This window comes from Anomaloglossus baeobatrachus, chromosome 9 (assembly GCF_048569485.1).
Source record: "Anomaloglossus baeobatrachus isolate aAnoBae1 chromosome 9, aAnoBae1.hap1, whole genome shotgun sequence".
NCBI classification, from domain to species: domain Eukaryota; kingdom Metazoa; phylum Chordata; class Amphibia; order Anura; family Aromobatidae; genus Anomaloglossus; species Anomaloglossus baeobatrachus.
In genome coordinates, this window is record NC_134361.1 from 233,045,313 (window position 1) to 233,073,164 (window position 27,852).

General features: G+C 53.8%; 1 protein-coding gene across 1 annotated transcript in view; it reads left to right on the forward strand.

Annotated features, from left to right (window-relative positions):
• Positions 1–4,179: 4,179 nt before the first annotated feature.
• Positions 4,180–27,852, forward strand: part of NUP188 (nucleoporin 188) — a 292,457-nt gene continuing 268,784 nt past the window's right edge. Inside the window, exons 1-7 of the mRNA XM_075324769.1 lie at positions 4,180–4,303; positions 5,855–5,909; positions 6,315–6,388; positions 6,966–7,050; positions 7,140–7,220; positions 7,297–7,341; positions 7,558–7,650. Of these exons, the coding sequence (XP_075180884.1) occupies positions 4,275–4,303; positions 5,855–5,909; positions 6,315–6,388; positions 6,966–7,050; positions 7,140–7,220; positions 7,297–7,341; positions 7,558–7,650 (462 nt within the window). The 5' untranslated portion in view covers positions 4,180–4,274. The remainder of the gene's footprint in view (positions 4,304–5,854; positions 5,910–6,314; positions 6,389–6,965; positions 7,051–7,139; positions 7,221–7,296; positions 7,342–7,557; positions 7,651–27,852) is intronic.

Below are 27,852 nucleotides of genomic sequence, written 5' to 3' on the forward strand. Positions count from 1 at the left end.
TTCACACTGCTGCGGCGGCTTTTACTATTTTGAAAAAGCCGGCCGCCCATTAAACAATCTCGTATTCCCTGCTTTCCCCGCCCACCGGCGCCTATGATTGGTTACAGTGAGACACGCCCCCACACTGAGTGACAGGTGTCACTGCACCCAATCACAGCAGCCGGTGGGCGTGTCTATACTGTGCAGTAAAATAAATAAATAATTAAAAAAAAAATGGCGTGCGGTCCCCCAATTTTAATGCCAGCCAGATAAAGCCATACGGCTGAAGGCTGGTATTCTCAGGATGGGGAGCTCCACGTTATGGGGAGCCCCCCACCCTAACAATATCAGTCAGCAGCCGCCCAGAATTGCCGCATACATTATATGCGACAGTTCTGGGACTGTACCCGGCTCTTCCCGATTTACCCTGGTGCTTTGGCAAATCGGGGTAATAAGGAGTTATTGGCAGCCCATAGCTGCCAATAAGTCCTAGATTAATCATGTTAGGCGTCTATGAGACACCTTCCATGATTAATCTGTAAATTACAGTAAATAAACACACACACACCAGAAAAAATCCTTTATTAGAAATAAAAACACACACATATACCCTGGTTCACCACTTTAATCAGCCCCGAAAAAGCCCTCCATGTCCGGCGTACTCCAGGATGGTCCAGCGTCGCATCCAGCGCTGCTGCATGGAGGTGACAGGAGCTGCAGCAGACACAGCCGCTCCGGTCACCTCCACGCAGCTAATGAAGACAGCCGTGCGATCAGCTGAGTTGTCACTGAGGTTACCCGCTGTCACTGGATCCAGCGGTGGATGCAGCGGTGGCCGCGGGTAACCTCAGTGACAGCTCAGCTGATCGCACGGCTGTCTTCATTAGCTGCGTGGAGGTGACCGGAGCGGCTGTGTCTGCTGCAGCTCCTGTCACCTCCATGCAGCAGCGCTGGATGCGACGCTGGACCATCCTGGATTACGCCGGACATGGAGGGCTTTTTCGGGGCTGATTAAAGTGGTGAACCAGGGTATATGTGTGTGTTTTTATTTCTAATAAAGGATTTTTCGGGTGTGTGTGTTTTTTTTACTGTCACTTACAGATTAATCATGGAGGGTGTCTCATAGACGCCTGACATGATTAATCTAGGATTTAGTGGCAGCTATGGGCTGCCAATAACTCCTTATTACCCCGATTTGCCAAAGCACCAGGGTAAATCGGGAAGAGCCGGGTACAGCCCCAGAACTGTCGCATATAATGTATGCGGCAATTCTGGGCGGCTGCTGACTGATATTGTTAGGGTGGGGGGCTCCCCATAACGTGGAGCTCCCCATCCTGAGAATACCAGCCTTCAGCCGTATGGCTTTATCTGGCTGGCATTAAAATTGGGGGACCGCACGCCATTTTTTTTTTAATTATTTATTTATTTTACTGCACAGTATAGACACGCCCACCGGCTGCTGTGATTGGGTGCAGTGACACCTGTCACTCAGTGTGGGGGCGTGTCTCACTGTAACCAATCATAGGCGCCGGTGGGCGGGGAAAGCAGGGAATACGAGATTGTTTAATGGGCGGCCGGCTTTTTCAAAATAGTAAAAGCCGCCGCAGCAGTGTGAATGCCGTGCAGCGCTGCGCCGGAGATCGGGGAACGGTAAGTATGAGAGAGGGGGGGAAACTTCAGTTACTCGGGGGATTAGCGGTCACCGGTGAATCCTTCACAGGTGACCGCTAATCAGTACTCGGCACAGACAGAGCCGCGGTATGAGGATGAAGTCGGGTGAAGTTCACCCGAGTTCATTCTCATCGCGCAACTCTGTCTGCTGTCAGCCGACTTTTATAAACGACATTGTGCATCACACACACGGACATTACACACGGACATTACACGTACACATACACGTTAATTCCACACGCACACACGGACGTTCTGCACACAAACACGGCTAGCATACGCAATTCACACAGGTGCCACACGAACCATAAAAACGGACACAAAAACGGGACACGGACCCGAAAAACGGCCCGTAACACACGTGCGTGTTTTTCACGGACGTGTGAAGGGGGCCTTATATAGAGGGGCTGAGAGGAATAAAATACTGTAGGATGGGGGCTGCATATAGAGGTGATTAGAAGAGTGATGTCCTTTGGGATGGGGCTCTATTTAGAGAGGCTGGGAGGTATGATGTACTGCCAGATCGGGCTGAGAGGAGTGACATACTGCAGAATGGGCTGCATGTAGAAGGGCGGAGAGAAGCAATTTTCTGCTCTGCAGGATATAGAGAGGTAAGGAGGAGGGATCTACTGCCAGACTATGCTGTGTATAGAGGGACTGAAAGGAGGTATATTCTGCAGGATGGGGGCTGTATAGAGAGGTCATCAGAGGAGTGATGTCCTGTTGGATGAGGTTCTACATAGAGAGGGAGGAGTAATCTACTGCCAGATGGGGATGAGAGGAGTGATATACGGTAGGATGGGGCTGAAAGAAGCAATTTTCTGTTCTGCAGGATATAGAGAGGCAGGGAGGAGTGATATACTGCCAGACTATGCTGTATATAGAGGAGTCGGGAGAAGTGATATACTATAGGATGGGGGCTGTATATAGAGGTGATTAGAGGATTGAAGTCCTTTGGGATGAGACTGTATATAGAGAGGCTGGGAGGAGTGATGTATTACCATATGGGGCTGAAAGAAGTGATATACTGCAGGATGGGGCTATACATAGGGAGGCTGAGAGAAGCAATTTTGAGTTCTGCAGAATATAGAGAGGAAGGCAGGAGTGATATACTGCCATACTATGTTGTATATAGAGAGGCTGAAGCGACTGATATACTGCAAGATGGGGACTGTATATAGAGGTGATCATAGGAGGGATTTCCTGTGGGGTGGGGATTTTCATAGAGCGGCTAGGAGGAGTGATGTACTGCCAGATAGGGCTGAGAGGAGTGATATACTTTAGGATGGGGCTGAAAGAAGCAATTTTGTGTTCTACAGGATATAGAGGCAGGGAGGAGTGATATATTGCTAGACTATGCTGTGTATATAGAGAGGCTAAGAGGGCTGATACACCACAGGATTGAGCTGTATATAGAAGTGATCATAGGAGTGATGTTCTGTGGGATTGGGGGCTGGGAGGAGTTAAATATTGCCAGTTGGAATGAGAGGATTGATATACTGCAGGATTGGGCTGTATATAGAGAGGCTGAGAGAAGCAATTGTGTTCTGCAGGAGAGGCAGGGAGGAGTGATATACTGCCAGACTATGCTGTATATAGAGGGGCTGAAAGGAGTGATATACTGTAGGATGGGGGGGGCTATATATAGAGGTGATCAGAGGAGTGATGTCCTGTGGGATGGGGCGCTATATAGAGAGGATGGGAGGAGTGATGTACTGCCAGATAGGGCTGAGGGGAGTGATATACTGCAGGATGGGGCTGAGAGGAGTGATATACTGCAGGATGGGGCTGAGAGGAGTGATATACTGCAGGATGGGGCTGAGAGGAGTGATATGCTGCAGGATGGGGCTGAGAGGAGTGATATGCTGCAGGATGGGGCTGAGAGGAGTGATATGCTGCAGGATGGGGCTAAGAGGAGTGATATGCTGCAGGATGGGGCTGAGAGGAGTGATATACTGCAGGATGGGGCTGAGAGGAGTGATATGCTGCAGGATGGGGCTGAGAGGAGTGATATGCTGCAGGATGGGGCTGAGAGGAGTGATATGCTGCAGGATGGGGCTAAGAGGAGTGATATGCTGCAGGATGGGGCTGAGAGGAGTGATATGCTGCAGGATGGGGCTGAGAGGAGTGATATGCTGCAGGATGGGGCTGAGAGGAGTGATATGCTGCAGGATGGGGCTGTATATAGAGGACTTGAGAGAAGTAAAATTGCTTCATACTTTACTGTGTGTAATTTGTTAGAAAAAGTAATATTAAACTGACATTATTTATTATCCACAAGATAAAATGTGATAGAAATTGCAACTTTGCAAGAATAAATATATATAAAACAAATAGTGGTGAGGTGGCTGCAGCTTCTGTATTTGCAGTGTGGAGCTGCTGCACTACCTGCAGACCTCACAGGAAGCTCCGCATTGAACACACGCCGTCCTCACCATGGACAGCGCCATGTTGTATTCCGGTCACCTGACAGGAAGTGACGTCACGGAGCCGCATCCACTTCCGCCCGTACTGAGGAGGATTCCCCCCCTTCTTTAGTTACAGTGGGCTGTCACGTGACGTGCGGGCCGCGCTCGGGTCTCGTCACGTGTGTGGCGGGTAGGGGGGGGAGTTGGAAAGTGAAGATGGCGGCCGCCGGGGGCCTGGACGAGAGGTAAAGGAGACGGGCAGGAGAGAACCGGCGGGCACCGGAAGCTGGGAGCTAGCTGACGGGAGCTAGCGACGTTCAAATGGGAAAGGGCGGGAGATAGGGATGGAAGAACAGTCAGATGGCGCCCCCTGTGGTAGAGCCGTCACCACAGGCTGTGTGCGGACTGCAGGTCCCAGCATGCTCAGCGGTGGAGCCCTCCATAGTGGTCTACACATGGAAGGACAGTTATATGAGAGAGCGACAAGGACAGAAAGTGTAACACCCCCCCCCCCCCTAGAGTACTCCCAACAGAAAGTGTAACCCCCCCATAGAGGACCCCCAACAGAAAGTGTAACCAACACCCCCCCCCCATAGAGGGCGCCCGACAGAAAGTGTAACCCCCCCCATAGAGGACCCCCAACAGAAAGTGTAACCCCCCCCCCCCATAGAGGACCCCCAACAGAAAGTGTAACCAACCCCCCCCATAGAGGGCGCCCGACAGAAAGTGTAACCCCCCCCATAGAAGGCGCCCGACAGAAAGTGTTACCCCCCCCCCATAGAGGGCGCCCAACAGAAAGTGTAACACCCCCCCCCCATAGAGGGCGCCCGACAGAAAGTGTAACCAACCCCCCCCATAGAGGGCGCCCGACAGAAAGTGTAACCCCCCCATAGAGGGCGCCCAACAGAAAGTGTAACACCCCCCCCCCCCCCATAGAGGGCGCCCGACAGAAAGTGTAACCCCCCCCCATAGAGGGCGCCCAACAGAAAGTGTAACACACCCCCCCCCCCCATAGAAGGCGCCCGACAAAGTGTAACACACCCCCATAGAGGGCGCCCGACAGAAAGTGAAAACCCCCTCCCCAATAGAGGGCACCCGACAAAGTGTAACCCCCCCATAGAGGGCATCCGACAGAAAGTGTAACCCCCCATAAAGGGCCCCTGACAGAAAGTGTAACCACCCCCCATAGAGGGTGCTTGACAGGAAGTGTAACCCCCCCTATAGAGGTGGCCTGACAGAAAGTGTAATCCCCCCCCATAGAGGGCCCCCGACAAAGTGTAACCCCCCCATAGAGGGCATCAGACAGAAAGTGTAACCCCCCCCATAGAGGGCATCAGACAGAAAGTGTAACTCCCCCCCCCCCCCATAGAGGGCACCCGACAGACAGGAAGTGTAACCCCCCCCATAGAGGGTGCCCAACAGAAAGTGTAACCCTCCCATAGAGGGTGCCCGACAAAAAGTGTAACCCCCCATAGAGGGGGCCTGACAGAAAGTGTAACCCCCCCATCGAGGCCCAGCTTGGCAGGAGCACCGTAATGGAGTGCGTGGGGGTCCTCAGCTGGCCACAAGCTTCCATGGCAGCCTGTCGGTATATCACATCGCAGGGGGTGGGCATGAAGAACATTGTGTGTCCCCCCCAGCCTCATGTGCTGCTGTCAGAGATTTCAGAGGTGACCAGCAGCAGCGATGGGAGCGTTGTCTTTACATCCATGTGCAGCGTCCGTGCTCCATCCCCGGGGGGGGGCGTAGGGGACCGGGAACTCACAGGTCTATTACATTATTCTTCTTTTTTTCAGGAGCAGCCGGGAGCTGTGGACCATTCTGCTCGGCCGCTCTGCTATGAGAGATCCGGTAAGTGTCCCCAACGTCACCGCTCCGCCCTTCTCACCTCCATTCCGTCCCCCCTAATACGCTGCATCTCAGCCCTGCAAAGTGAATCCCCTCAAAGGAGAACGATCCTGACAGTGGGAAAGGGGATAAAAGAACAGATTTTCCCTTATCCCCTTTCCAACATGTGCAGGAGCTCCATGCTTGGCGGGTGCCGGCTGCGTGATACAGCCAGCACATGCAGAACATCACTGGTGTCTACCCCTTTAAATTCCATGATCAGTCACTGACAACGGCATTTAGGTGGCACGATCCGCTGAGTGCAGTCATTTTTGCATCAGCCCTCCCTCTCAGCATTTCTTATTAAATACTCTGCTGCTGTGAAGCAAAAGCGTCCTCCTCACAAACTGTTTTACATTTCTTTTACAGATGCAAATCAAAGCAGAGCTGGACCGGTATGGAGAACGGTTCCTGCAAGGATTATCCTTCTACAAAGCGCCCAGGTACCTTCCAATACTAACGCCCCTCATTCCATCATGTGCAGGCAGCTCTCCAAAAAATAAGAAAAAAGTGGACTTTAGCTATTAAAGTCCAACTTTTTCTTATTGTTTACAGTGCTGCCTGCTTTTTTGCCTGTAAAAAACTATGTGGTCCCCCCTACTATTGATAAACAGCCAAGGTAAAGCAGACAGCTGGGGGCTGGTATTATCAGATTCAGAAGGTCCTTGGCGATTGGGCCCTTCCAAGCCTAAAAATAACACCCCGCAACCGCACACTTCTGTCTCTGTGCGATTGCCACTGTCCCAGGGCATTCGAGTAGTGATTTTTGGGGTTGATGACAGCTGTGTAGTGTCAGCTGGCATCAAGCCCTGGTGTTCGTAATGGAGAGGCGTCTATCAGACACCCCCATTACTAACCCAGTAAGTAAAGAGATGTGAGCGAAGCCTTAGCTGGAGTTCAGGATGGAGACCTTGGGATGATCCGGATTGGGGGAGGTTTTTCTGTAAACAAAAGGTCACTACTCTTGACAGCGAGCGGAGATCGCCCATTTCTCCACCACTATTAACCCTCTCCTTGCAGAACAAGCTCCGCAGACAAGGTGAAGGCCAACAAGAACTTGGCTCCAGCCCTGAAGGATCTCGGGCAGCGAATCAGTAAATTTCTGGTAAGACCCCATTTGGGTGATGCTGGAGGGTAGACACAGGTACCTTACTGCAATGTATGACCCGTATGGCTGTGTATTCATTTGCTCAGGGCCTGGATGAGGAGCAGAGCGTGCAGCTGCTGCAGTGCTACCTCCAGGACGACTACAGGGGGACCCAAGACTCTATAAAGGTGGGACCCTCGTTCATGCCTGGATACACTTTTGGACTTGCTGATTTTTATTTATTTATTTTATTTTTTTGTATAGCTAGTGCTGCAAGATGAAAGGCAAAGCCAAGCGCTGATGCTAAAGGTTAGTGTGAATCCCTTCTGCTCATGAGCACAGACACGTCATTATGATCATGACCATCTTTGTGTTTGACCCAAGCCCCGCAGTGCCTGGCACAACGACATACTGACACCTGGTCCGGCTTTGCCGTTCACTCCTTGATGGCCTATATTTATAGGACGAAGCGACGTGTCCTGTCTGTGTTACCGCAAATAATCTAGATCCTTCTGCCACTTTTAGATCTCGGACTATTACTTCGAGGAGAGGATTTGTATGCTGCGCTGCGTCCTGCTGCTGCTGACGTACTTCCAGGATGAAAAGCATCCATACAAGGTAAAATCGGTCATCGAGGAGCGACTCAAATCAGTCTTTCTTCCTCTCTTCATAGGAGGAAAAGTAGATTTTGGGTACTCACCGTCAAATCTCTTTCTTGGAGCCTTCATAGGAGGACACAGGAGACCATGGGAGTCGACACTCCCTATAAACATTCTAGAACTCAGGGCAGTCTGCCTAGCCCTCTCCCACTGGCAGACCCTTCTTCTCGGCTGTCCTCTTCAGGTACAGTCCGACAATGCGACAGCTGTAGCTTATATCAACCACAAGGGAGGAACACGGAGCCGAGCAGTGGTGGAGGACATGTCCCGGAGCCGAGCAGTGGTGGAGGACATGTCCCGGAGCCGAGCAGTGGTGGAGGACATGTCCCGGAGCCGAGCAGTGGTGGAGGACATGTCCCGGAGCCGAGCAGTGGTGGAGGACATGTCCCGGAGCCGAGCAGTGGTGGAGGACATGTCCCGGAGCCGAGCAGTGGTGGAGGACATGTCCCGGAGCCGAGCAGTGGTGGAGGACATGTCCCGGAGCCGAGCAGTGGTGGAGGACATGTCCTGGAGCCGAGCAGTGGTGGAGGACATGTCCCGGAGCCGAGCAGTGGTGGAGGACATGTCCCGGAGCCGAGCAGTGGTGGAGGACATGTCCCTGATCCTCACCTATGCCGAACAACAGGTCCCAGCAATCTCCGCTGTCTACATTCCAGGAGTGGACAATTTAGCCGTCACATTGTTGGACTGTACCCTAAGAGGACGGCCGAGAAGAAGTGTCTGCCGCTGGGAGAGGGCTAGGAAGACCGCCCTGAGTTCTAGAATGTTAATAGGAAGGGTCGACTCCCATGGTCTCCTGTGTCCCCCAATGAAGGCTCCTAAAAAGAGATTTCTTCGGCGCTCCATTGGGAGACCCAGACGATTGGGGTGTATAGCACTGCCTCCGGAGGCCACACAAAGCATTACACTAAAAAGTGTAAGGCCCCTCCCCTTCTGGCTATACACCCCCAGTGGGATCACTGGCTCACCAGTTTTCTGCTTTGTGCGAAGGAGGTCAGACATCCACGCATAGCTCCACTGTTTAGTCAGCAGTAGCTGCTGACTCTATCGGATGGAAGAAAAGAGGGCCCAGATAGGGCCCCTAGCATGCTCCCTTCTCACCCCACTTGCGGTTTGTAAGGTTGAGGTACCCATTGCGGGTACGGAGGCTGGAGCCCACATGCTGCTTTCCTTCCCCATCCCCCTGAGGGGCTCTGTGGAAGTGGGATCTTACCGGCCCCCAAACCCTGAGGCCGAGCTCCATCCACAGACCCAGAGACCCTGCTGGAGGAGCTGAGTACAGTCAGGGACAAGGCCCTGCAACGTTCAGGTACTCTGTGTCCCCGCACAGACAGGCCACGCACACTCCAGGCTTGCTGGGTGTGCTAGTGCGCCGGGGGCACTAGCGCTGCGCGCTCGGGTTAGAGTCACTGCAGCTTAGCTGAGTGATTTTATGTCTTGGGAACTACCGCGCCGCTGGGACTTGTAGTGCGCCGGGGACTCGCGCTGCCCGCGCTTTTACGGCGGCAGCGCTCATAAATCTAGTCCCCGGCTTTTGCGGCCTAGCTCTGCTTCGTTCCCGCCCCCACCCTGTCAATCAGGGAAAGGGAGAGACGCTGTTCTATAGCCAGCGCCGAGGGCTGGAGTCTTATTTACATACTCCAGCCCTCTCACTGGGCACAGTGGGACGCAGGTTTCCCGCTCTTGGTCTCAACACGCCCAGGGCCCGCCCCTCTCCACAGGACGCTGGCAGCCATTCCTGCATGCAGTCTGGCTGGAGAACGGACACAGGCTCTGGGGGACTCAGACAAGGGACTCTGGCGACCACACACCCGCGTTTATGCGGGCGGTAAGCTGCACATAAGTGCTGGCCCCACTAGTGCCACAGTGTTATTTGGTGCATTTTTTCCCTGTACCATATATATTTATATTGCACTGTACAGTCGCTTCTTGGCTTATACCCTACATTGCTCTGAGGAGACAACAACATGTCATCCGCAAAACGCAAGGGTGCCAAGGCACAGGCGGTATGCACTGCTTGTGCCGCATGTGGGGCTAATCTAATGGCAGGTTCCAATGACCCCCATTGTGTGCAATGTTCCATCCCTGTGCCACTTCGGCAGCCAGAGTCTATGGTAGTAGTGGCCCAGGCAGAGACGCCTGTGAACCCTGCCCCGGTGACGGGGACAGAATTTGCAGTTTTTGCTGATAAGATGTCTGTGACTATGACAAAAATCCTGGAAACCTTGCAGTCCAGGCCAGTTTCTCAGACCATGGACACTGCTGTGTCTATGCTCCCCGGTCCCCCTCAGTTGGAACTAATCCGTACTTCAAGGGGGTCCCAGGCATCACAGGCTGAAGACTCTGACTCGGATGACAGTCCCAGGCAGCCTAAGCGGGCTCGCTGGGAGAGACCCTCGCCGTCATCACACTGGTCAGGGTCTCAGCGAGACGAGGCTCTGTATGAGGAGACAGAGGTGGGTGATCAGGAATCTAATCCTGACACCGCTCTCAATCTAGATACCCCTGATGGTGACGCTATGGTAAATGACCTTATAGCGGCCATCAATAGACTGTTGGATATTTCTCCCCCAGCCCCTTCAGCAGAGGAGGCAGCTGCACAGCAGGAGAAGTTCCATTTCCGGTATCCTAAGCGTAAATTGAGTACTTTTCTGGACCACTCTGACTTCAGAGAATCAGTCCAGAAACATCATGCTTATCCAGATAAGCGTTTCTCCAAACGTCTTAAGGATACACGTTATCCCTTTCCCCCTGACGTGGTCAAACGCTGGACCCAGTGTCCAAAGGTGGACCCCCCAATCTCCAGGCTTGCGGCTAGATCCATAGTTGCAGTGGAAGATGGGGCTTCACTTAAAGATGCCAATGACAGACAGATGGACCTTTGGTTAAAGTCTGTCTATGAAGCTATCGGCGCGTCGTTTGCTCCAGCATTCGCGGCCGTGTGGGCACTCCAAGCTATTTCAGCTGGCCTGGCACAGGTGGACTCTATCATACGTCCAGCAGTGCCGCGAGTAGCGTCCCTAACCTCGCAAATGTCTGCGTTTGCGACTTACGCTATCAACGCTGTCCTAGACTCTACGAGCCGTACCTCAATGGCGTCTGCCAACTCTGTCGTTTTGCGCAGAGCCTTGTGGTTAAAGGAATGGAAAGCAGATTCTGCTTCCAAGAAATGTTTAACCAGCTTGCCACTATCTGGAGACAGACTGTTTGGTGAGCAATTGGCTGAGATCATTAAACAGTCCAAGGGTAAGGACTCCTCCTTACCCCAGCCCAGATCGAGCAAACCTCAACAGAGGAAGTGGCAGTCGAGGTTTCGGTCCTTTCGAGGCTCCAGCAAGACCCAATTCTCCTCGTCCAAAGGGACTCAGAAGGAGCAAAGGAGCTCAGATTCCTGGCGGGCTCATTCACGCCCCAAGAAAGCAACCGGAGGAACCGCTTCCAAGGCGGCTGCCTCATGACTTTCGGCCTCATCCCTCCGCATCCTCGGTCGGTGGCAGGCTCTCCCGCTTTTGCGACATTTGGCTGCCACAGGTCAAAGACCGGTGGGTAGCAGACATTTTGTCTCACGGGTACAGGATAGAATTCAGTTCTCATCCTCCGCCTCGGTTCTTCAGAACCTCCCCACATCCCGACCGAGCAAATGCCCTTCTGCAGGCGGTGTGCTCACTAAGAGCAGAAGGAGTGGTGATCCCTGTTCCTCTGCAGGAACAAGGACAAGGTTTTTACTCCAATCTCTTCGTGGTTCCAAAAAAGGACGGCTCGTTCCGTCCTGTTCTGGACCTAAAGCTGCTCAACAAGCATGTGAACGCCAGGCGGTTCCGGATGGAATCCCTCCGCTCCGTCATTGCCTCAATGTCTCAAGGAGATTTCCTTGCATCAATAGACATCAAAGATGCTTATCTCCACGTGCCGATTGCTACAGAGCACCAACGTTTTTTACGTTTCGTGATAGGAGACGACCATCTCCAGTTCGTAGCTCTGCCATTTGGTCTGGCGACAGCCCCACGGGTTTTCACCAAGGTCATGGCGGCAGTGGTAGCAGTCTTGCATTCTCAGGGACATTCGGTGATTCCTTACTTGGACGATCTACTTGTCAAAGCACCCTCTCAAGAGGCATGCCAACACAGCCTGAATGTTGCGCTGGAGACTCTCCAGACTTTCGGGTGGATCATCAACTTTTCAAAGTCAAACCTGGCACCGACTCAATCACTAACGTATCTTGGCATGGAGTTTCATACTCTCTCAGCGATAGTGAAGCTTCCGCTGGACAAGCAGCGGTCACTACAGACTGGGGTGCAGTCTCTCCTTCAGGGTCAGTCGCACCCCTTAAGGCGCCTCATGCACTTCCTAGGGAAGATGGTGGCAGCAATGGAGGCAGTCCCGTTCGCGCAGTTTCATCTGCGCCCACTTCAATGGGACATTCTCCGCCAATGGGACGGGAAGACAACTTCCCTAGACAGGAAAGTCTCCCTTTCTCAGATGACCAAGGACTCTCTGCAATGGTGGATTCTTCCCACCTCATTATCACAGGGAAGATCATTCCTGCCCCCATCCTGGGCAGTGGTCACGACAGACGCGAGTCTGTCAGGGTGGGGAGCAGTTTTTCTCCACCACAGGGCTCAAGGGACGTGGACTCAGCAGGAGTCCACCCTTCAGATCAATGTTCTGGAAATCAGGGCAGTGTATCTTGCCCTATTAGCCTTCCAGCAGTGGCTGGAAGGAAAGCAGATCCGAATTCAGTCGGACAACTCCACAGCGGTGGCATACATCAACCACCAAGGAGGGACACGCAGTCGGCAAGCCTTCCAGGAAGTCAGGCGGATTCTGATGTGGGTGGAGGAAAGAGCATCCACCATATCCGCAGTTCACATCCCGGGCGTAGAAAACTGGGAAGCAGACTTCCTCAGTCGCCAGGGCATGGACGCAGGGGAATGGTCCCTTCACCCGGACGTGTTTCAGGAAATCTGCCGCCGCTGGGGGAGGCCGGACGTCGACCTAATGGCGTCTCGGCACAACAACAAGGTCCCGACCTTCATAGCGCGGTCTCGCGATCAAAGAGCTCTAGCGGCAGACGCCTTAGTGCAAGATTGGTCGCAGTTCCGGCTCCCTTATGTGTTTCCACCTCTGGCACTCTTGCCCAGAGTGCTACGCAAGATCAGATCCGACTGCAGCCGCGTCATACTCGTCGCCCCAGACTGGCCGAGGAGGTCGTGGTACCCGGATCTGTGGCATCTCACGGTCGGCCAACCGTGGGCACTACCAGACCGACCAGACTTACTGTCCCAAGGGCCGTTTTTCCATCGGAATTCTGCGGCCCTGAACCTGACTGTGTGGCCATTGAGTCCTGGATCCTAGCGTCTTCAGGATTATCCCAAGGGGTCGTTGCCACCATGAGACAGGCTAGGAAGCCCACGTCTGCTAAGATCTACCACAGAACGTGGAGGATATTCTTATCCTGGTGCTCTGCTCAGGGAGTGTCTCCCTGGCCATTTGCATTGCCTACCTTTCTTTCTTTCCTGCAATCTGGGTTAGAAAAAGGTTTGTCGCTCGGCTCCCTTAAAGGACAAGTCTCGGCACTATCCGTGTTTTTTCAGAAGCGTCTAGCACGACTTTCTAAGGTGCGCACGTTCCTACAGGGGGTTTGCCATATCGTTCCCCCGTACAAACGGCCGTTAGATCCATGGGATCTGAACAGGGTACTAGTTGCCCTCCAGAAGCCGCCCTTCGAGCCTCTGAGGGAGGTTTCACTTTCTAGACTATCACAGAAAGTGGCTTTTCTGGTAGCGATCACATCTCTTCGGAGAGTGTCTGAGCTGGCAGCGCTGTCTTCCAAGGCTCCCTTCCTGGTCTTCCACCAGGACAAGGTAGTGCTGCGCCCCATTCAGGAGTTTCTCCCGAAGGTGGTATCCTCTTTTCATCTTAATCAGGATATCTCTTTGCCTTCGTTTTGTCCTCATGCAGTTCATCGGTATGAGAAGGACTTACATTTGTTAGATCTGGTGAGAGCACTCAGAATCTACATTTCCCGCACGGCGCCCCTGCGCCTTTCGGATGCACTCTTTGTCCTTGTCGCTGGTAAGCGCAAAGGCTCGCAGGCTTCTAAGGCTACCCTGGCTCGATGGATCAAAGAACCAATTCTTGAAGCCTACCGTTCTGCTGGGCTTCCGGTTCCATCAGGGCTGAAGGCCCATTCTACCAGAGCCGTGGGTGCGTCCTGGGCATTACGACACCAGGCTACGGCTCAACAGGTGTGCCAGGCAGCTACCTGGTCGAGTCTGCACACTTTCACCAAACATTATCAGGTGCATACCTATGCTTCGGCGGACGCCAGCCTAGGTAGAAGAGTCCTGCAGGCGGCAGTTGCCTCCCCGTAGGGGAGGGCTGTCTTGCAGCTCTAACATGAGGTATTTCTTTACCCACCCAGGGACAGCTTTTGGACGTCCCAATCGTCTGGGTCTCCCAATAGAGCGCCGAAGAAGAAGGGAATTTTGTTACTTACCGTAAATTCCTTTTCTTCTAGCTCTTATTGGGAGACCCAGCACCCGCCCTGTTGTCCTTCGGGATTTTTGGTTTGTTTGCGGGTACACATGTTGTTCATGTTGAACGGTTTTCAGTTCTCCGATGTTACTTCGGAGTGAATTTGTTTAAACCAGTTATTGGCTTTCCTCCTTCTTGCTTTTGCACTAAAACTGGTGAGCCAGTGATCCCACTGGGGGTGTATAGCCAGAAGGGGAGGGGCCTTGCACTTTTTGGTGTAATTGCTTTGTGTGGCCTCCGGAGGCAGTAGCTATACACCAATCGTCTGGGTCTCCCAATAAGAGCTAGAAGAAAAGGAATTTACGGTAAGTAACAAAATTCCCTTCTTTACGGTGAGTACCCAAAATCTACTTTTCTTCGGCGCTCCATTGGGAGACCCAGACGATTGGGTGTATAGCACTGCCTCCGGAGGCCACACAAAGCATTACACTAAAAAGTGTAAGGCCCCTCCCCTTCTGGCTATACACCCCCAGTGGGATCACTGGCTCACCAGTTTTCTGCTTTGTGCGAAGGAGGTCAGACATCCACGCATAGCTCCACTGTTTAGTCAGCAGTAGCTGCTGACTATGTCGGATGGAAGAAAAGAGGGCCCATATGGGGCCCCCAGCATGCTCCCTTCTTACCCCACTTGTGGTTTGTAAGGTTGAGGTACCCATTGCGGGTACAGAGGCTGGAGCCCACATGCTGCTTTCCTTCCCCATCCCCCTGAGGGGCTCTGAGGAAGTGGGATCTTACCGGCCCCCAAGCCCTGAGGCCGGGCTCCATCCACAGACCCAGTGAACCTGCTGGATACGGAGCTGGGTACCGTTCAGGGACAAGGCCCTGCAACTTTCAGGTACTCTGTGTCCCCGTACAGACAGGCACGCACACGCCAGACTTGCTGGGTGTGTTAGTGCGCCGGGGACAGTAGCGCTGCACGCTGGGGTTTGAGTCACAGCAGCTTAGCTGTGTGACTTCATGTGCTGGGAACTACCGCGCCGGCCACTCTCAGAGCGGCGGCGCGGCTGGGACTTGTAGTGCGCCGGGGACTTAGCGCCGACCGCGCTTTTACGGCGGCGGCGCTTATAAATTTAGTCCCCGGCTTTTGCGGCCTAGCTCCGCTTCGTTCCCGCCCCCTCCCTGTCAATCAGGGAATGGGACAGACGCTGTGCAATCGTCAGCGCCGAGGGCTGGAGCCTTATTTACATGCTCCAGCCCTCTCACTAGGCACAGTGGGACGCAGGTTTCCCGCTTTTGGTCTGAGCACGCCCAGGGCCCGCCCCCCCCTCCACAGGACGCCGGCAGCCATTCCTGCATGCAGTCTGGCTGGAGGACGGACACAGGCTCTGGGAGACCCAGACTACGGATTTCTGGCGACCACACACCCGCGTTTAGCGGGCGGTAAGCAGCACATTAGTGCTGGCCCCACTAGTGCCACAGTGTTGTATTGGTGTACTTTTTCCTGTACCAGATATATATATATATATATATATATATACTGCACTGTACGGTCGCTTCTTGGCTGTATACCCCTATATTGCTCTGAGGAGACAGCAACATGTCATCCACAAAACGCAAGGGTGCCAAGGCACGGGCTGTATACACTGCTTGTACAGCATGTGGGGCTAATCTACCAGCAGGCTCCAACGACTCTCATTGTGTGCAATGTTCAGTCCCAGTGGCACTTCGTCAGCCAGAGCCTATGGTGGTGGTAGCCCAGGCAGAGACGCCTGTGAACCCTGCCCCGGTGACGGGGACAGAATTTGCAGTCTTTGCTGATAAAATGTCTGTGACTATGACAAAAATCCTGGAGACCTTGCAGTCCAGGCTAGTTGCTCAGACCATGGACACTGCTGTGTCTATGTTCCCCGGTCCCCCTCAGTTGGAACTAATCCGTACTTCAAGGGGGTCCCAGGCATCACAGGCTGAGGGCTCTGACTCTGATGACAGTCCCAGGCCGCCTAAGCGAGCTCGCTGGGAGAGACCCTCCACGTCATCACGCGGGTCAGGGTCTCAGCGAGAAGGGTCTCTATATGATGAGACAGAGGTGGGTGATCAGGAGTCTGGTCCTGACACCGCACTCAATTTGGATACGCCAGATGGTGACGCCATGGTAAATGACCTTATAGCGGCCATCAATAGGCTGTTGGATATTTCTCCCCCAGCCCCTTCAGCAGAAGAGGCAGCTGCCCAGCAGGAGAAATTCCATTTCCTGTATCCCAAGCGTAAATTGAGTACTTTTCTGGACCACTCTGACTTCAGAGAATCAATCCAGAAACACCATGCTTATCCGGACAAGCGTTTTTCCAAACGTCTTAAGGATACACGTTATCCCTTTCCCCCTGACGTGGTCAAACGCTGGACCCAGTGTCCAAAAGTGGACCCTCCAATATCCAGGCTTGCAGCTAGATCCATAGTTGCAGTGGAGGATGGGGCTTCACTTAAAGATGCCAATGACAGACAGATGGACCTTTGGTTGAAATCTGTCTATGAAGCTATTGGCGCGTCGTTTGCTCCAGCATTCGCGGCCGTGTGGGCGCTCCAAGCTATTTCAGCTGGTCTGGCACAGGTGGACTCCTTCTTAAGTCCAGCAGTGCCGCAAGTGGCGTCCTTAACTACGCAAATGACTGCGTTTGCGACCTACGCTATCAATGCGGTACTAGACTCTACGAGCCGTACCTCAATGGCATCCGCCAACTCTGTAGTTTTGCGCAGAACCTTGTGGTTAAAAGAATGGAAAGCAGATTCTGCTTCTAAAAAATGTTTAACCAGCTTGCCATTATCTGGAGACAGACTGTTTGGTGAGCAATTGGCGGAAATCATTAAACAGTCCAAAGGTAAGGACTCTTCCTTACCCCAGCCCAGATCAAGCAAACCTCAACAGAGGAAGTGGCAGTCAAAGTTTCGGTCCTTTCGAGGCTCGGGCAAGCCCCAATTCTCCTCGTCCAAAGGGACTCAGAAAGAGCAAAGGAGCTCTGATTCCTGGCGGACTCACTCACGCCCCAAGAAAGCAACCGGAGGTACCGCTTCCAAGGCGGCTGCCTCATGACTTTCGGCCGCCTCCCTCCGCATCCTCGGTCGGTGGCAGGCTCTCCCGCTTTTGCGACATTTGGCTGCCACAGGTCAAAGACCGGTGGGTAACAGACATTTTGTCCCACGGGTACAGGATAGAGTTCAGTTCTCGTCCTCCGCCTCGGTTCTTCAGAACTTCCCCACATCCCGACCGAGCAGATGCCCTTCTGCAGGCGGTGCATTCTCTAAGAGCAGAAGGAGTGGTGGTCCCTGTTCCTCTTCAGGAACAAGGACAAGGTTTTTACTCCAATCTCTTTGTGGTGCCAAAAAAGGACGGCTCTTTCCGTCCTGTTCTGGACCTAAAACTGCTCAACAAGCATGTGAACGCCAGGCGGTTCCGGATGGAATCCCTCCGCTCAGTCATTGCCTCAATGTCTCAAGGAGATTTCCTAGCATCAATAGACATCAAAGATGCTTATCTCCACGTGCCGATTGCTACAGAGCACCAACGCTTTCTACGCTTCGTGATAGGAGACGACCATCTTCAGTTCGTGGCTCTGCCATTTGGTCTGGCGACAGCCCCACGGGTGTTCACCAAGGTCATGGCGGCAGTGGTAGCAGTCTTGCACTCTCAGGGACACTCTGTGATCCCTTACTTGGACGATCTACTTGTCAAGGCACCCTCTCAGGAGGCATGCCAACTCAGCCTGAATGTTGCACTGGAGACTCTCCAGACGTTCGGGTGGATCATCAACTTCTCAAAGTCAACTCTGTTACCGACCCAATCACTGACGTATCTTGGCATGGAGTTTCATACTCTCTCAGCGATAGTGAAGCTTCCGCTGGACAAGCAGCGGTCACTACAGACTGGGGTGCAGGCTCTCCTTCAAAGTCAGTCGCACTCCTTAAGACGCCTCATGCACTTCCTCGGGAAGATGGTGGCGGCAATGGAGGCGGTTCCGTTTGCGCAGTTTCATCTGCGCCCACTTCAATGGGACATTCTCCGCCAATGGGACGGGAAGTCAACATCCCTGGACAGGAAAGTCTCCCTTTCCCAGACGGCCAAGGACTCTCTGCAGTGGTGGCTTCTTCCCACCTCATTATCACAGGGAAGATCCTTCCTACCACCGTCCTGGGCGGTGGTCACGACAGACGCGAGTCTGTCAGGGTGGGGAGCAGTTTTTCTCCACCACAGGGCTCAGGGTACGTGGACCCAGCAGGAGTCCACCCTTCAGATCAATGTTCTGGAAATCAGAGCAGTGTATCTTGCCCTACTAGCCTTCCAGCAGTGGCTGGAAGGAAGGCAGATCCGAATTCAGTCGGACAACTCCACAGCGGTGGCATACATCACCCACCAAGGGGGGACACGCAGTCGGCAAGCCTTCCAGGAAGTCCGGCGGATTCTGATGTGGGTGGAAGCCACGGCCTCCACCATATCCGCAGTTCACATCCCCGGCGTAGAAAACTGGGAAGCAGACTTCCTCAGTCGCCAGGGCATGGACGCAGGGGAATGGTCCCTTCACCCGGACGTGTTTCAGGAAATCTGTCGCCGCTGGGGAAGGCCGGACGTCGACCTAATGGCGTCCCGGCACAACAACAAGGTCCCAACCTTCATGGCACGGTCTCGCGATCACAGAGCTCTGGCGGCAGACGCCTTAGTGCAAGATTGGTCGCAGTTCCGGCTCCCTTATGTGTTTCCACCTCTGGCACTCTTGCCCAGAGTGCTACGCAAGATCAGATCCGACTGCAGCCGCGTCATACTCGTCGCCCCAGACTGGCCAAGGAGGGCGTGGTATCCGGATCTGTGGCATCTCACGGTCGGCCAACCGTGGGCACTACCAGACCGACCAGACTTGCTGTCCCAAGGGCCGTTTTTCCATCGGAATTCTGCGGCCCTGAACCTGACTGTGTGGCCATTGAGTCCTGGATCCTAGCGTCTTCAGGATTATCCCAAGGGGTCGTTGCCACCAGGGCTGTGGAGTCGGAGTCGGAGTCGTGGAGTCGGAGTCGGAGCTCATTTTGGTGGAGTCGGAGTCGGTATAAAATGCACCGACTCCGACTCCTAAAATATATAATAAATTGGGGACAGGAGTGCAATGCAGAATGTGCTGAATATTTTACTAAATAATAACATTTAGTATAATGCTTATATTTAAGTGAAAAATTTATTGGAGTACAATGTGAACATCAGACATTTAATTGTTTTTATGATACAATAATCAAGATATTTGGATAGAACATAAAATATTTATTGGAATACAACTTTAGAACACAAACTAAAATTGTAAATATGTAATATATATATATATATATATACATACATACAGTGTATATACACACACAAGATATATATGTAATCTACTGTATATTACATAGTGTATTACATATTTACAATTTATTACAGTTTTTTGTGTTCTAAAGTTGTATTCCAATAAATATATTTTATGTTCTATCCAAGTATCTTGATTATTGTATCATAAAAATTATTAAATGTCTGATGTTCACTGTCACAAACCACCGGGGGGGTCACTCAGAAATCCCCCGCGCTGGCTACCAGTACGTCACAATCGGGGGGTAACAAGTGGGGGTCACCCCTCCTTTATACCTCCCGACCGACAGACAGAGCACGTGACGCGCTCTCTAGCGCCCCTCTTATAGTCAGGCCAATTATGGAATTGCCCGACCATAAGCAAGGAGGCCGCTATACTACTTATGCCGATTATTGAAGGGTCCCCGGTGAGAGTAAGGTATATATTCCCCCGACCTCCGCGGGCGGAATATATAAAATCTCCCCGAATCTCACTGGCCTCCCCACAATAATCCTTGGCACAATTCGCTGCCACCAACCGATTTACGGTAACTATTAGCCGAACACACAGACGTGGGATTCAAGATCGAGATAACAGAACAGCCCAAGATTAATTATATAATTTAATCAGCCTAAAGCACACTAGAAACTACAATATATACAATAGGGAATCTACAGAATATACATATGTCAGAGTACAGTTACAGTCAAAGCATGGGTTACAAACAGGCATACACAGTTCCAGCAGTTACCTTGTTGCGTCTGGCCACAGGGGGGCGCTGTACCCAGGTTTCTAGGATCCTTCCCACAGATGTTTCCTACACGTGCCCCCAGCGAAAAGAACACTGGAAAATGGCCGAAGTAGGGTTATCAACCTGGACAAATCCAGGTCCCCTCCTACCTTCGTGACCTCAGAGGGAGCACTGCTCCACCCCTGGCTGGAGTTATGGACAAAATCCACAACATGGAATATGGCCATAACTTTGCCTGGGAGCGTCGTAGGCGGACGCCAATGCTCTCATTGTGACAGTTATGAATTTAGCTACAGAACGAGGGGACTCATGACCTGTCTGCCAGTTCCCCATTGGCTGATATCACGCCTGGGGCATTTCCCAATGTCCTGCTCCCATAAAAAGGGTGTGCCGGCATCGTCCGCATGCGGAGACACCATTTTTATGGTTGCCATATTTATCGGAAATATGGCTTGCGAGATATGAACCATTTTTTACTGGAGTCGTTCTGTCTGCTAGTTCCATAGCCTTGCTAATGAGATACAACTCTTGTTACAGGGTGACGGCAGGGAGTCATCCTGTGTCCATTGTTCCCACACCACCTCATCTCCATATCACAGGACATGGCCATGGAGGTGTAAGTGGAACACTGAGAACAAGAAGGGAGGGGGCACTGCCAGGGAGTGATGAGGGATTATGACTGGAGTCATAATTCATCTTCATATCCCGGGATTTGCCTCACACCTCCCCCCTTTTGAGGGCGCTAGGGGGCAGCACACTCCGGTGTTCCCCCGTGCGCCCGTCCGCGACCTCTCCTTGTCGGGACAGCCCGTCTGCGTTACCGTGGTCACGGCCCCTTTTGTGGCGAATGGTGAAGTTGTATTGCTGGAGCGCAAGGCTCCATCGCAACAATCGCCCATTCGTCCCAGAGACGGTGTGCAACCAGCTGAGGGGATTGTGGTCCGTCTCCACGATGAAGTGGCGCCCGTATAGATAGGGTTGCAGACGCTGCAGGGCCCACACTATGGCCAGGCACTCCTTCTCCATCGTGGAATAGGCAACTTCCCTTGGTAACAGCTTCCTGCTCAGGTACAAGACTGGGTGCTCTTGGCTCGCAGAGTCCACCTGGCTGAGCACCGCACCGAGGCCGAAGTCACTGGCGTCGGTCTGTACTACAAACGGCCGCGTGAAGTCGGCTGCCTGTAGCACGGGCGGGCTGGACAGGGCGTCCTTTAGGGCCCGGAAGGCTGTCTCGCAGTCCATTGTCCAATCGACTGCAGAGGGCAGCTTCTTCTTGGTGAGGTCCGTCAAGGGCTTTGCCAGGCTACTATAGCATGGAACAAACCTCCTATAGTACCCAGCGGTCCCCAAGAAGGACATCACCTGCTTCTTGGTCCTGGGGGTGGGCCAGGATGCGATGGCTTCCACTTTCTCAGGCTCGGGCTTCAGTGTTCTCCCACCTACCCGGTGACCGAGGTACTGGACCTCGCTCATGGCCAGCTGACACTTTCCCGGCTTGATGGTCAAACCTGCCCGGTGGATCCGCCTGAGCACCTGTGCTAGATGCTCTAGGTGGTCCTCCCAGGTGGGACTGAAGACGGCAATGTCATCCAGGTACGCGGCCGCGTACCCTTCAAGTCCCTTGAGCAGGGTGTTGACCATCCGCTGGAAAGTGGCAGGGGCATTCCTCATCCCGAATGGCATCACCGTGGACTCGTACAGTCCAAATGGGGTAATAAAGGCAGAGCGTTCCCTGGCCTTGCGAGTCAGGGGGATCTGCCAATATCCCCGGCTCAGATCCATGATGGTCAGGTACTGAGCCCCGGCCAACTGATCGAGCAGGTCATCGATGCGTGGCATTGGGTACGCATCGGCGACCGTGACCGCATTGAGCCCCCTGTAGTCCACGCAGAACCGAGTGGTTCGGTCCTTCTTAGGGACGAGGACTACAGGCGAGGCCCAAGCGCTGTTGGATGCCTGGATCACCCCCAGCTTCAGCATCTCGTCAATCTCCTGGCGCATGTGTTGCTGCACCTCCAGGGAGACCCGATATGCTGAACGCCGGATCGGGGGATGATCCCCAGTGTCCACGTGATGGACAGCCAAGTCAGTCCTTCCGGGCTGGTTGGTAAACAACCCCCGGAAGGGGAGGAGGGTGGCCCACAGCTGGGACCGTTGGTCTTCCAAGAGCTGGTGGCCAACCTCCACATCCTCAATGGATCCGCCTGCCCTAACCTGGGCTAGCATATCCAAGAGGGTTTCCGCTTCTCCCTCCTCGGGCAGGTTGCACACGGGGAGCGCACATGCCTCCCGCTCATGATGTGCCTTCATCATGTTCACATGGAAGGGCTTCCGCCTTCCACGGGCAGGGTCCAGGGTGACCAGGTACGTTACAGGGTTGAGCTGCTGGTACACGAGGTATGGGCCTTCCCAGGCTGCCTGAAGCTTGTCCTGTGGTACGGGGACCAGTACCCACACCTTTTGACCCACTTGGTAGGTCCTCTCACAAGCGTTCTGGTCGTACCCACGCTTCTGATCGGCCTGGGCTTGAGCCATATTGTCGTGTACCAGTTGCGTCAAGGCCTGCATTTTGTCCCGGAAGCGCATGACATACTCGATAACCGACACTCCAGGGGTGGCCAAATCCCCTTCCCAAGCCTCTTTCACCAGAGCCAGGGGGCCCCGCACACGTCGCCCGTACAGGAGCTCAAACGGTGAGAATCCTGTTGAGGCCTGTGGAACCTCCCGGTAAGCAAATAACAGGTGTGGGAGATACCGCTCCCAGTCACGCCCATGGGAGTCGACCAACATCTTAAGCATCTGCTTTAAGGTGCCATTAAACCGCTCGCACAGGCCATTAGTCTGTGGATGGTACGGGCTGGCCACCAGATGTCGCACCTGGACTTGCTTACAGAGGGCCTCCATCAGCTGGGACATGAATTGGGTCCCCCGGTCAGTGAGCATTTCCTGGGGAAAACCCACTCGGGAGAAAATCTCCAGCAATGCGGTGGCCACCTTGTCAGCCCGAATGGACGACAAGGCCACTGCTTCCGGGTACCGGGTGGCATAGTCCACTACCGTCAGTATGAAGCGTTTCCCGGAGCTGCTGGGGATGGCCAGCGGGCCGACCAGATCCACAGCCACCCTCCTGAAAGGCTCGTCGATGATTGGCAGAGATACCAGTGGGGCTTTGGGGTGTGGCCCCGCCTTCCCCACTCTCTGACAGGTTTCACACGAACGGCAGTAGGCAGCCACATCGGCCCCCATTTTTGGCCAGTAGAAATGCTGGTTTAACCTGGCCTTGGTCTTAGCGATCCCTAGGTGTCCGGCCATCGGAATCTCATGTGCGACCCGCAACAACTCCGTCCGGAACGGATAGGGTACCACCAACTGTCGGTCCCTGGGCCACGCCTCCGGTGAACCCTGCTGGACCGTGGCCCGGTACAGCCGTCCTTGGTCCCAGACCACTCGCTCCGGGTCCGAGTCCGAGGGAGGCTGTGCCGCCTGCTCCTTAAGAGCTTTCAGGCTGTCGTCAGCTTCTAACGCTGCCTGAAACCCCTGACTAGATGTGGCCAGAATCGACGAGACTGTCACATCTTCAGTCAGTACCCCGGGACCTGTGTCCTGGCCTCCACCTGACTCGGCTGCCACTTGGTCAGAAGGGGAAGAGCTATCGGACCTCCGGGAGGCCCCTTGGCTTCCAGCACTCCCACTGCGGGTGACAGCGGCCACAGCCGCTGCGACCGTGGGTCGTGCCTGCTCCTCCTCCGTTCCTGACCAAGTCGCCGGTTCAGGCAGACCTACCTGGCTTCCTGACACCCCGGTTGTGGGGGAACCATGCACCGAGATCTTACCTGGGAGCACTTCCGCTCCTGGACCGGCCCCAATCTCACCTGCCTGTTCCCCTCCTGCAGCAACAGAACCCCGCTGTGAAATCTCTGGGGACCCCACATTTGCTGTGGTAGCCCCCACCCCACACACTGGTCCTCCCCCTGCAGCACCCTGCTCTCTGCTTATCCCTGCAGAGGGCAACAGATCCCAGCTCACAGGCTGGTTACTTGTAGAGGCATTGTCACACCTTTCTCTGACCCCCTCCCCTGTCACAGCTGCAGCTGAGTGTGTGTCTATGGTGTCTATGCAAGCAGAAATATCAGAGTTCACTCCCTCCTCCCTTACATCATTCATAGATAACACATTAACATTGTTAGGAGTCATGTCAGTACGGGCTGAAGGTTCAGCCCTTGGGGGGGGCCCAAACTGGGAGGTTATCTGCCCCAAATCTGTCCCAAGTAGCACGTTTGCAGGGATCCGATCAGTTACCCCCACCTCCCTCACCCCCCGCCCTGCGCCCCAGTCCACATAAATGTCAGCAGCAGGCAGCGCCGGGTCAGTGCCTCCAATCCCGGAGACAGCGAGGGTTTTTCCAGGGATCAAGTCTTGGGGGGACACCATCTCAGGCCACACCAGAGTCACCTCCGAGGCGCTGTCTCGCAGTCCTATGGTCACAGACCGGCCGACGGTGACAGGTTGGAAGCTGTCCAGGGACCTACCACCACCCCCACCCACACAATACACCTTGGGCGGCCCTTGGGACGGGGACGGAGCCGGGGCCTTGGGACGCTGAGGGCACATGGCCTTGAAGTGTCCAGGTAGGTTGCACTGGTGGCACCGTCTTGGTTCCGCCACGGGCCTGGAGAGGGGAGTTGAGGGGGACACCCCCTGCAGTCTAGGGGCAGGTGGGGCAGTCGCAGAATTCATCTTACCCCCTCTCCAGGTGCTGCTGGTGGCCGCTCTCCTGGCCTCAGGGGCCCGGTTGTTGGTGTAGTCATCGGCAAGGGCAGCTGTAGCCGTGGACCCCTTTGGCTTCTGGTCTCGGATGAACTGGCGGAGATCCTCAGGGCAGTTCCACAAGAGTTGCTCCGTGATGAACAAGTCCAGGATCTCCGGTCCGGTGGAAAGCTGCAGGCCTTGGGTCCAGTGGTCGGCAGCTCGGGCAAGTGCCCGCCGGTGGTCAGCCCAGGAGTCCTTTGGTCCCTTCTGTAGGCTCCGGAACTTCTTGCGGTAGGACTCTGGAGTGAGGTTGTACTGTTGGATCAGGGCCCGCTTGATGGTGTCGTAGCCCTGATCTGCCTCAGCAGGCAAGTCCCCAAGGATATCCAGGGCCTTACCCCTTAAACGGGGGGTCAGGTATTTGGCCCACTGGTCCTTGTCCAGATGGTGCTGCAAGCAAGTCCGTTCAAAAGCAGTCAAGAAAGAGTCCAAGTCTCCATCCTTCTACAGCACTGGGAAGTCCTCAACACGGACCTTTGGAAGTTTGGTGTCTCGAAGGTCACATGTGGCTGATGAGGGCCGGAGCTGAGCTAGCTGCAGCTGGTAGTCACGGTCTGCCTGTCGCTCTCGCTCTTCACGCGCTGCCTGCCGCTCTCGCTCCGCAGCCTCACGCTCTGCGTGCCGCTCCGCAGCCTCAGCGTCACGCGCTGCCTGCCGCTCTGCCCTGCGCTCTGCCAGGAGTTCCTTGTAGCCCTTCTGGTCTCCAGCCTGGAGAAGGGCCATAGCCATTTGAAGAAGGCTATCCGAGCCTCCCAGGCTCGGTGGAATGGCACGTGGTGATCTGCGGCACGCTGCAGAGCTAGGCGATTCACTGTCCCTTTCAGAGCGGAGGGCTGGCATCTGGCTCGTTGAGGAACCTTGGGTGAGCTCCTCCTCATCTTGTCCAGCAGTGCCAGGTTGCGCAATGTCCTCGGCAGAACGGTTTTCTGGCGTCGAGCTCCTGGAGGACTCGTGGGCAACCTCCTCATTGCTGTCCACAGCACCGTCCTCCCTCTCTTCGGCTCCTGCCTTAGCATTGGCCAGTTGCATAGCTCTGCTCCTGGTGCCATCAGCCATTCTTGCAGACTTTTGGTCACTGACACAGAACTGACACCTGATGCCTCCACACACCTTACAGTATCTGCACTCTGACACTCTAGTGTTGAGCTAGTCTGAAGACCCCAGCAGCCACAGCTGCTGCAGGCAGTCTTTAGTGTCTGGGAGTATGGGTCTCACACTCACACACACTATTATCTCGATCCCACCGCTATGCCACCAATATGTCACGAACCACCGGGGGGGTCACTCAGAAATCCCCCGCGCTGGCTACCAGTACGTCACAATCGGGGGGTAACAAGTGGGGGTCACCCCTCCTTTATACCTCCCGACCGACAGACAGAGCACGTGACGCGCTCTCTAGCGCCCCTCTTATAGTCAGGCCAATTATGGAATTGCCCGACCATAAGCAAGGAGGCCGCTATACTACTTATGCCGATTATTGAAGGGTCCCCGGTGAGAGTAAGGTATATATTCCCCCGACCTCCGCGGGCGGAATATATAAAATCTCCCCGAATCTCACTGGCCTCCCCACAATAATCCTTGGCACAATTCGCTGCCACCAACCGATTTACGGTAACTATTAGCCGAACACACAGACGTGGGATTCAAGATCGAGATAACAGAACAGCCCAAGATTAATTATATAATTTAATCAGCCTAAAGCACACTAGAAACTACAATATATACAATAGGGAATCTACAGAATATACATATGTCAGAGTACAGTTACAGTCAAAGCATGGGTTACAAACAGGCATACACAGTTCCAGCAGTTACCTTGTTGCGTCTGGCCACAGGGGGGCGCTGTACCCAGGTTTCTAGGATCCTTCCCACAGATGTTTCCTACACGTGCCCCCAGCGAAAAGAACACTGGAAAATGGCCGAAGTAGGGTTATCAACCTGGACAAATCCAGGTCCCCTCCTACCTTCGTGACCTCAGAGGGAGCACTGCTCCACCCCTGGCTGGAGTTATGGACAAAATCCACAACATGGAATATGGCCATAACTTTGCCTGGGAGCGTCGTAGGCGGACGCCAATGCTCTCATTGTGACAGTTATGAATTTAGCTACAGAACGAGGGGACTCATGACCTGTCTGCCAGTTCCCCATTGGCTGATATCACGCCTGGGGCATTTCCCAATGTCCTGCTCCCATAAAAAGGGTGTGCCGGCATCGTCCGCATGCGGAGACACCATTTTTATGGTTGCCATATTTATCGGAAATATGGCTTGCGAGATATGAACCATTTTTTACTGGAGTCGTTCTGTCTGCTAGTTCCATAGCCTTGCTAATGAGATACAACTCTTGTTACAGGGTGACGGCAGGGAGTCATCCTGTGTCCATTGTTCCCACACCACCTCATCTCCATATCACAGGACATGGCCATGGAGGTGTAAGTGGAACACTGAGAACAAGAAGGGAGGGGGCACTGCCAGGGAGTGATGAGGGATTATGACTGGAGTCATAATTCATCTTCATATCCCGGGATTTGCCTCACATTCACATACACATATTCATGTACTACAATAAATTTTTCACCTAACTATAAGCAATATATGTCGGAGTCTGAGTCTGAGTCTGAGTCTGAGTCTGAGTCTGAGTCTGAGTCTGAGTCTGAGTCTGAGTCTGAGTCTGAGTCTGAGTCTGAGTCTGAGTCTGAGTCTGAGCAAGAGAATTTGAGGAGTCTGAGTCTGAGCAAGAGAATTTGAGGAGTCTGAGTCTGTGC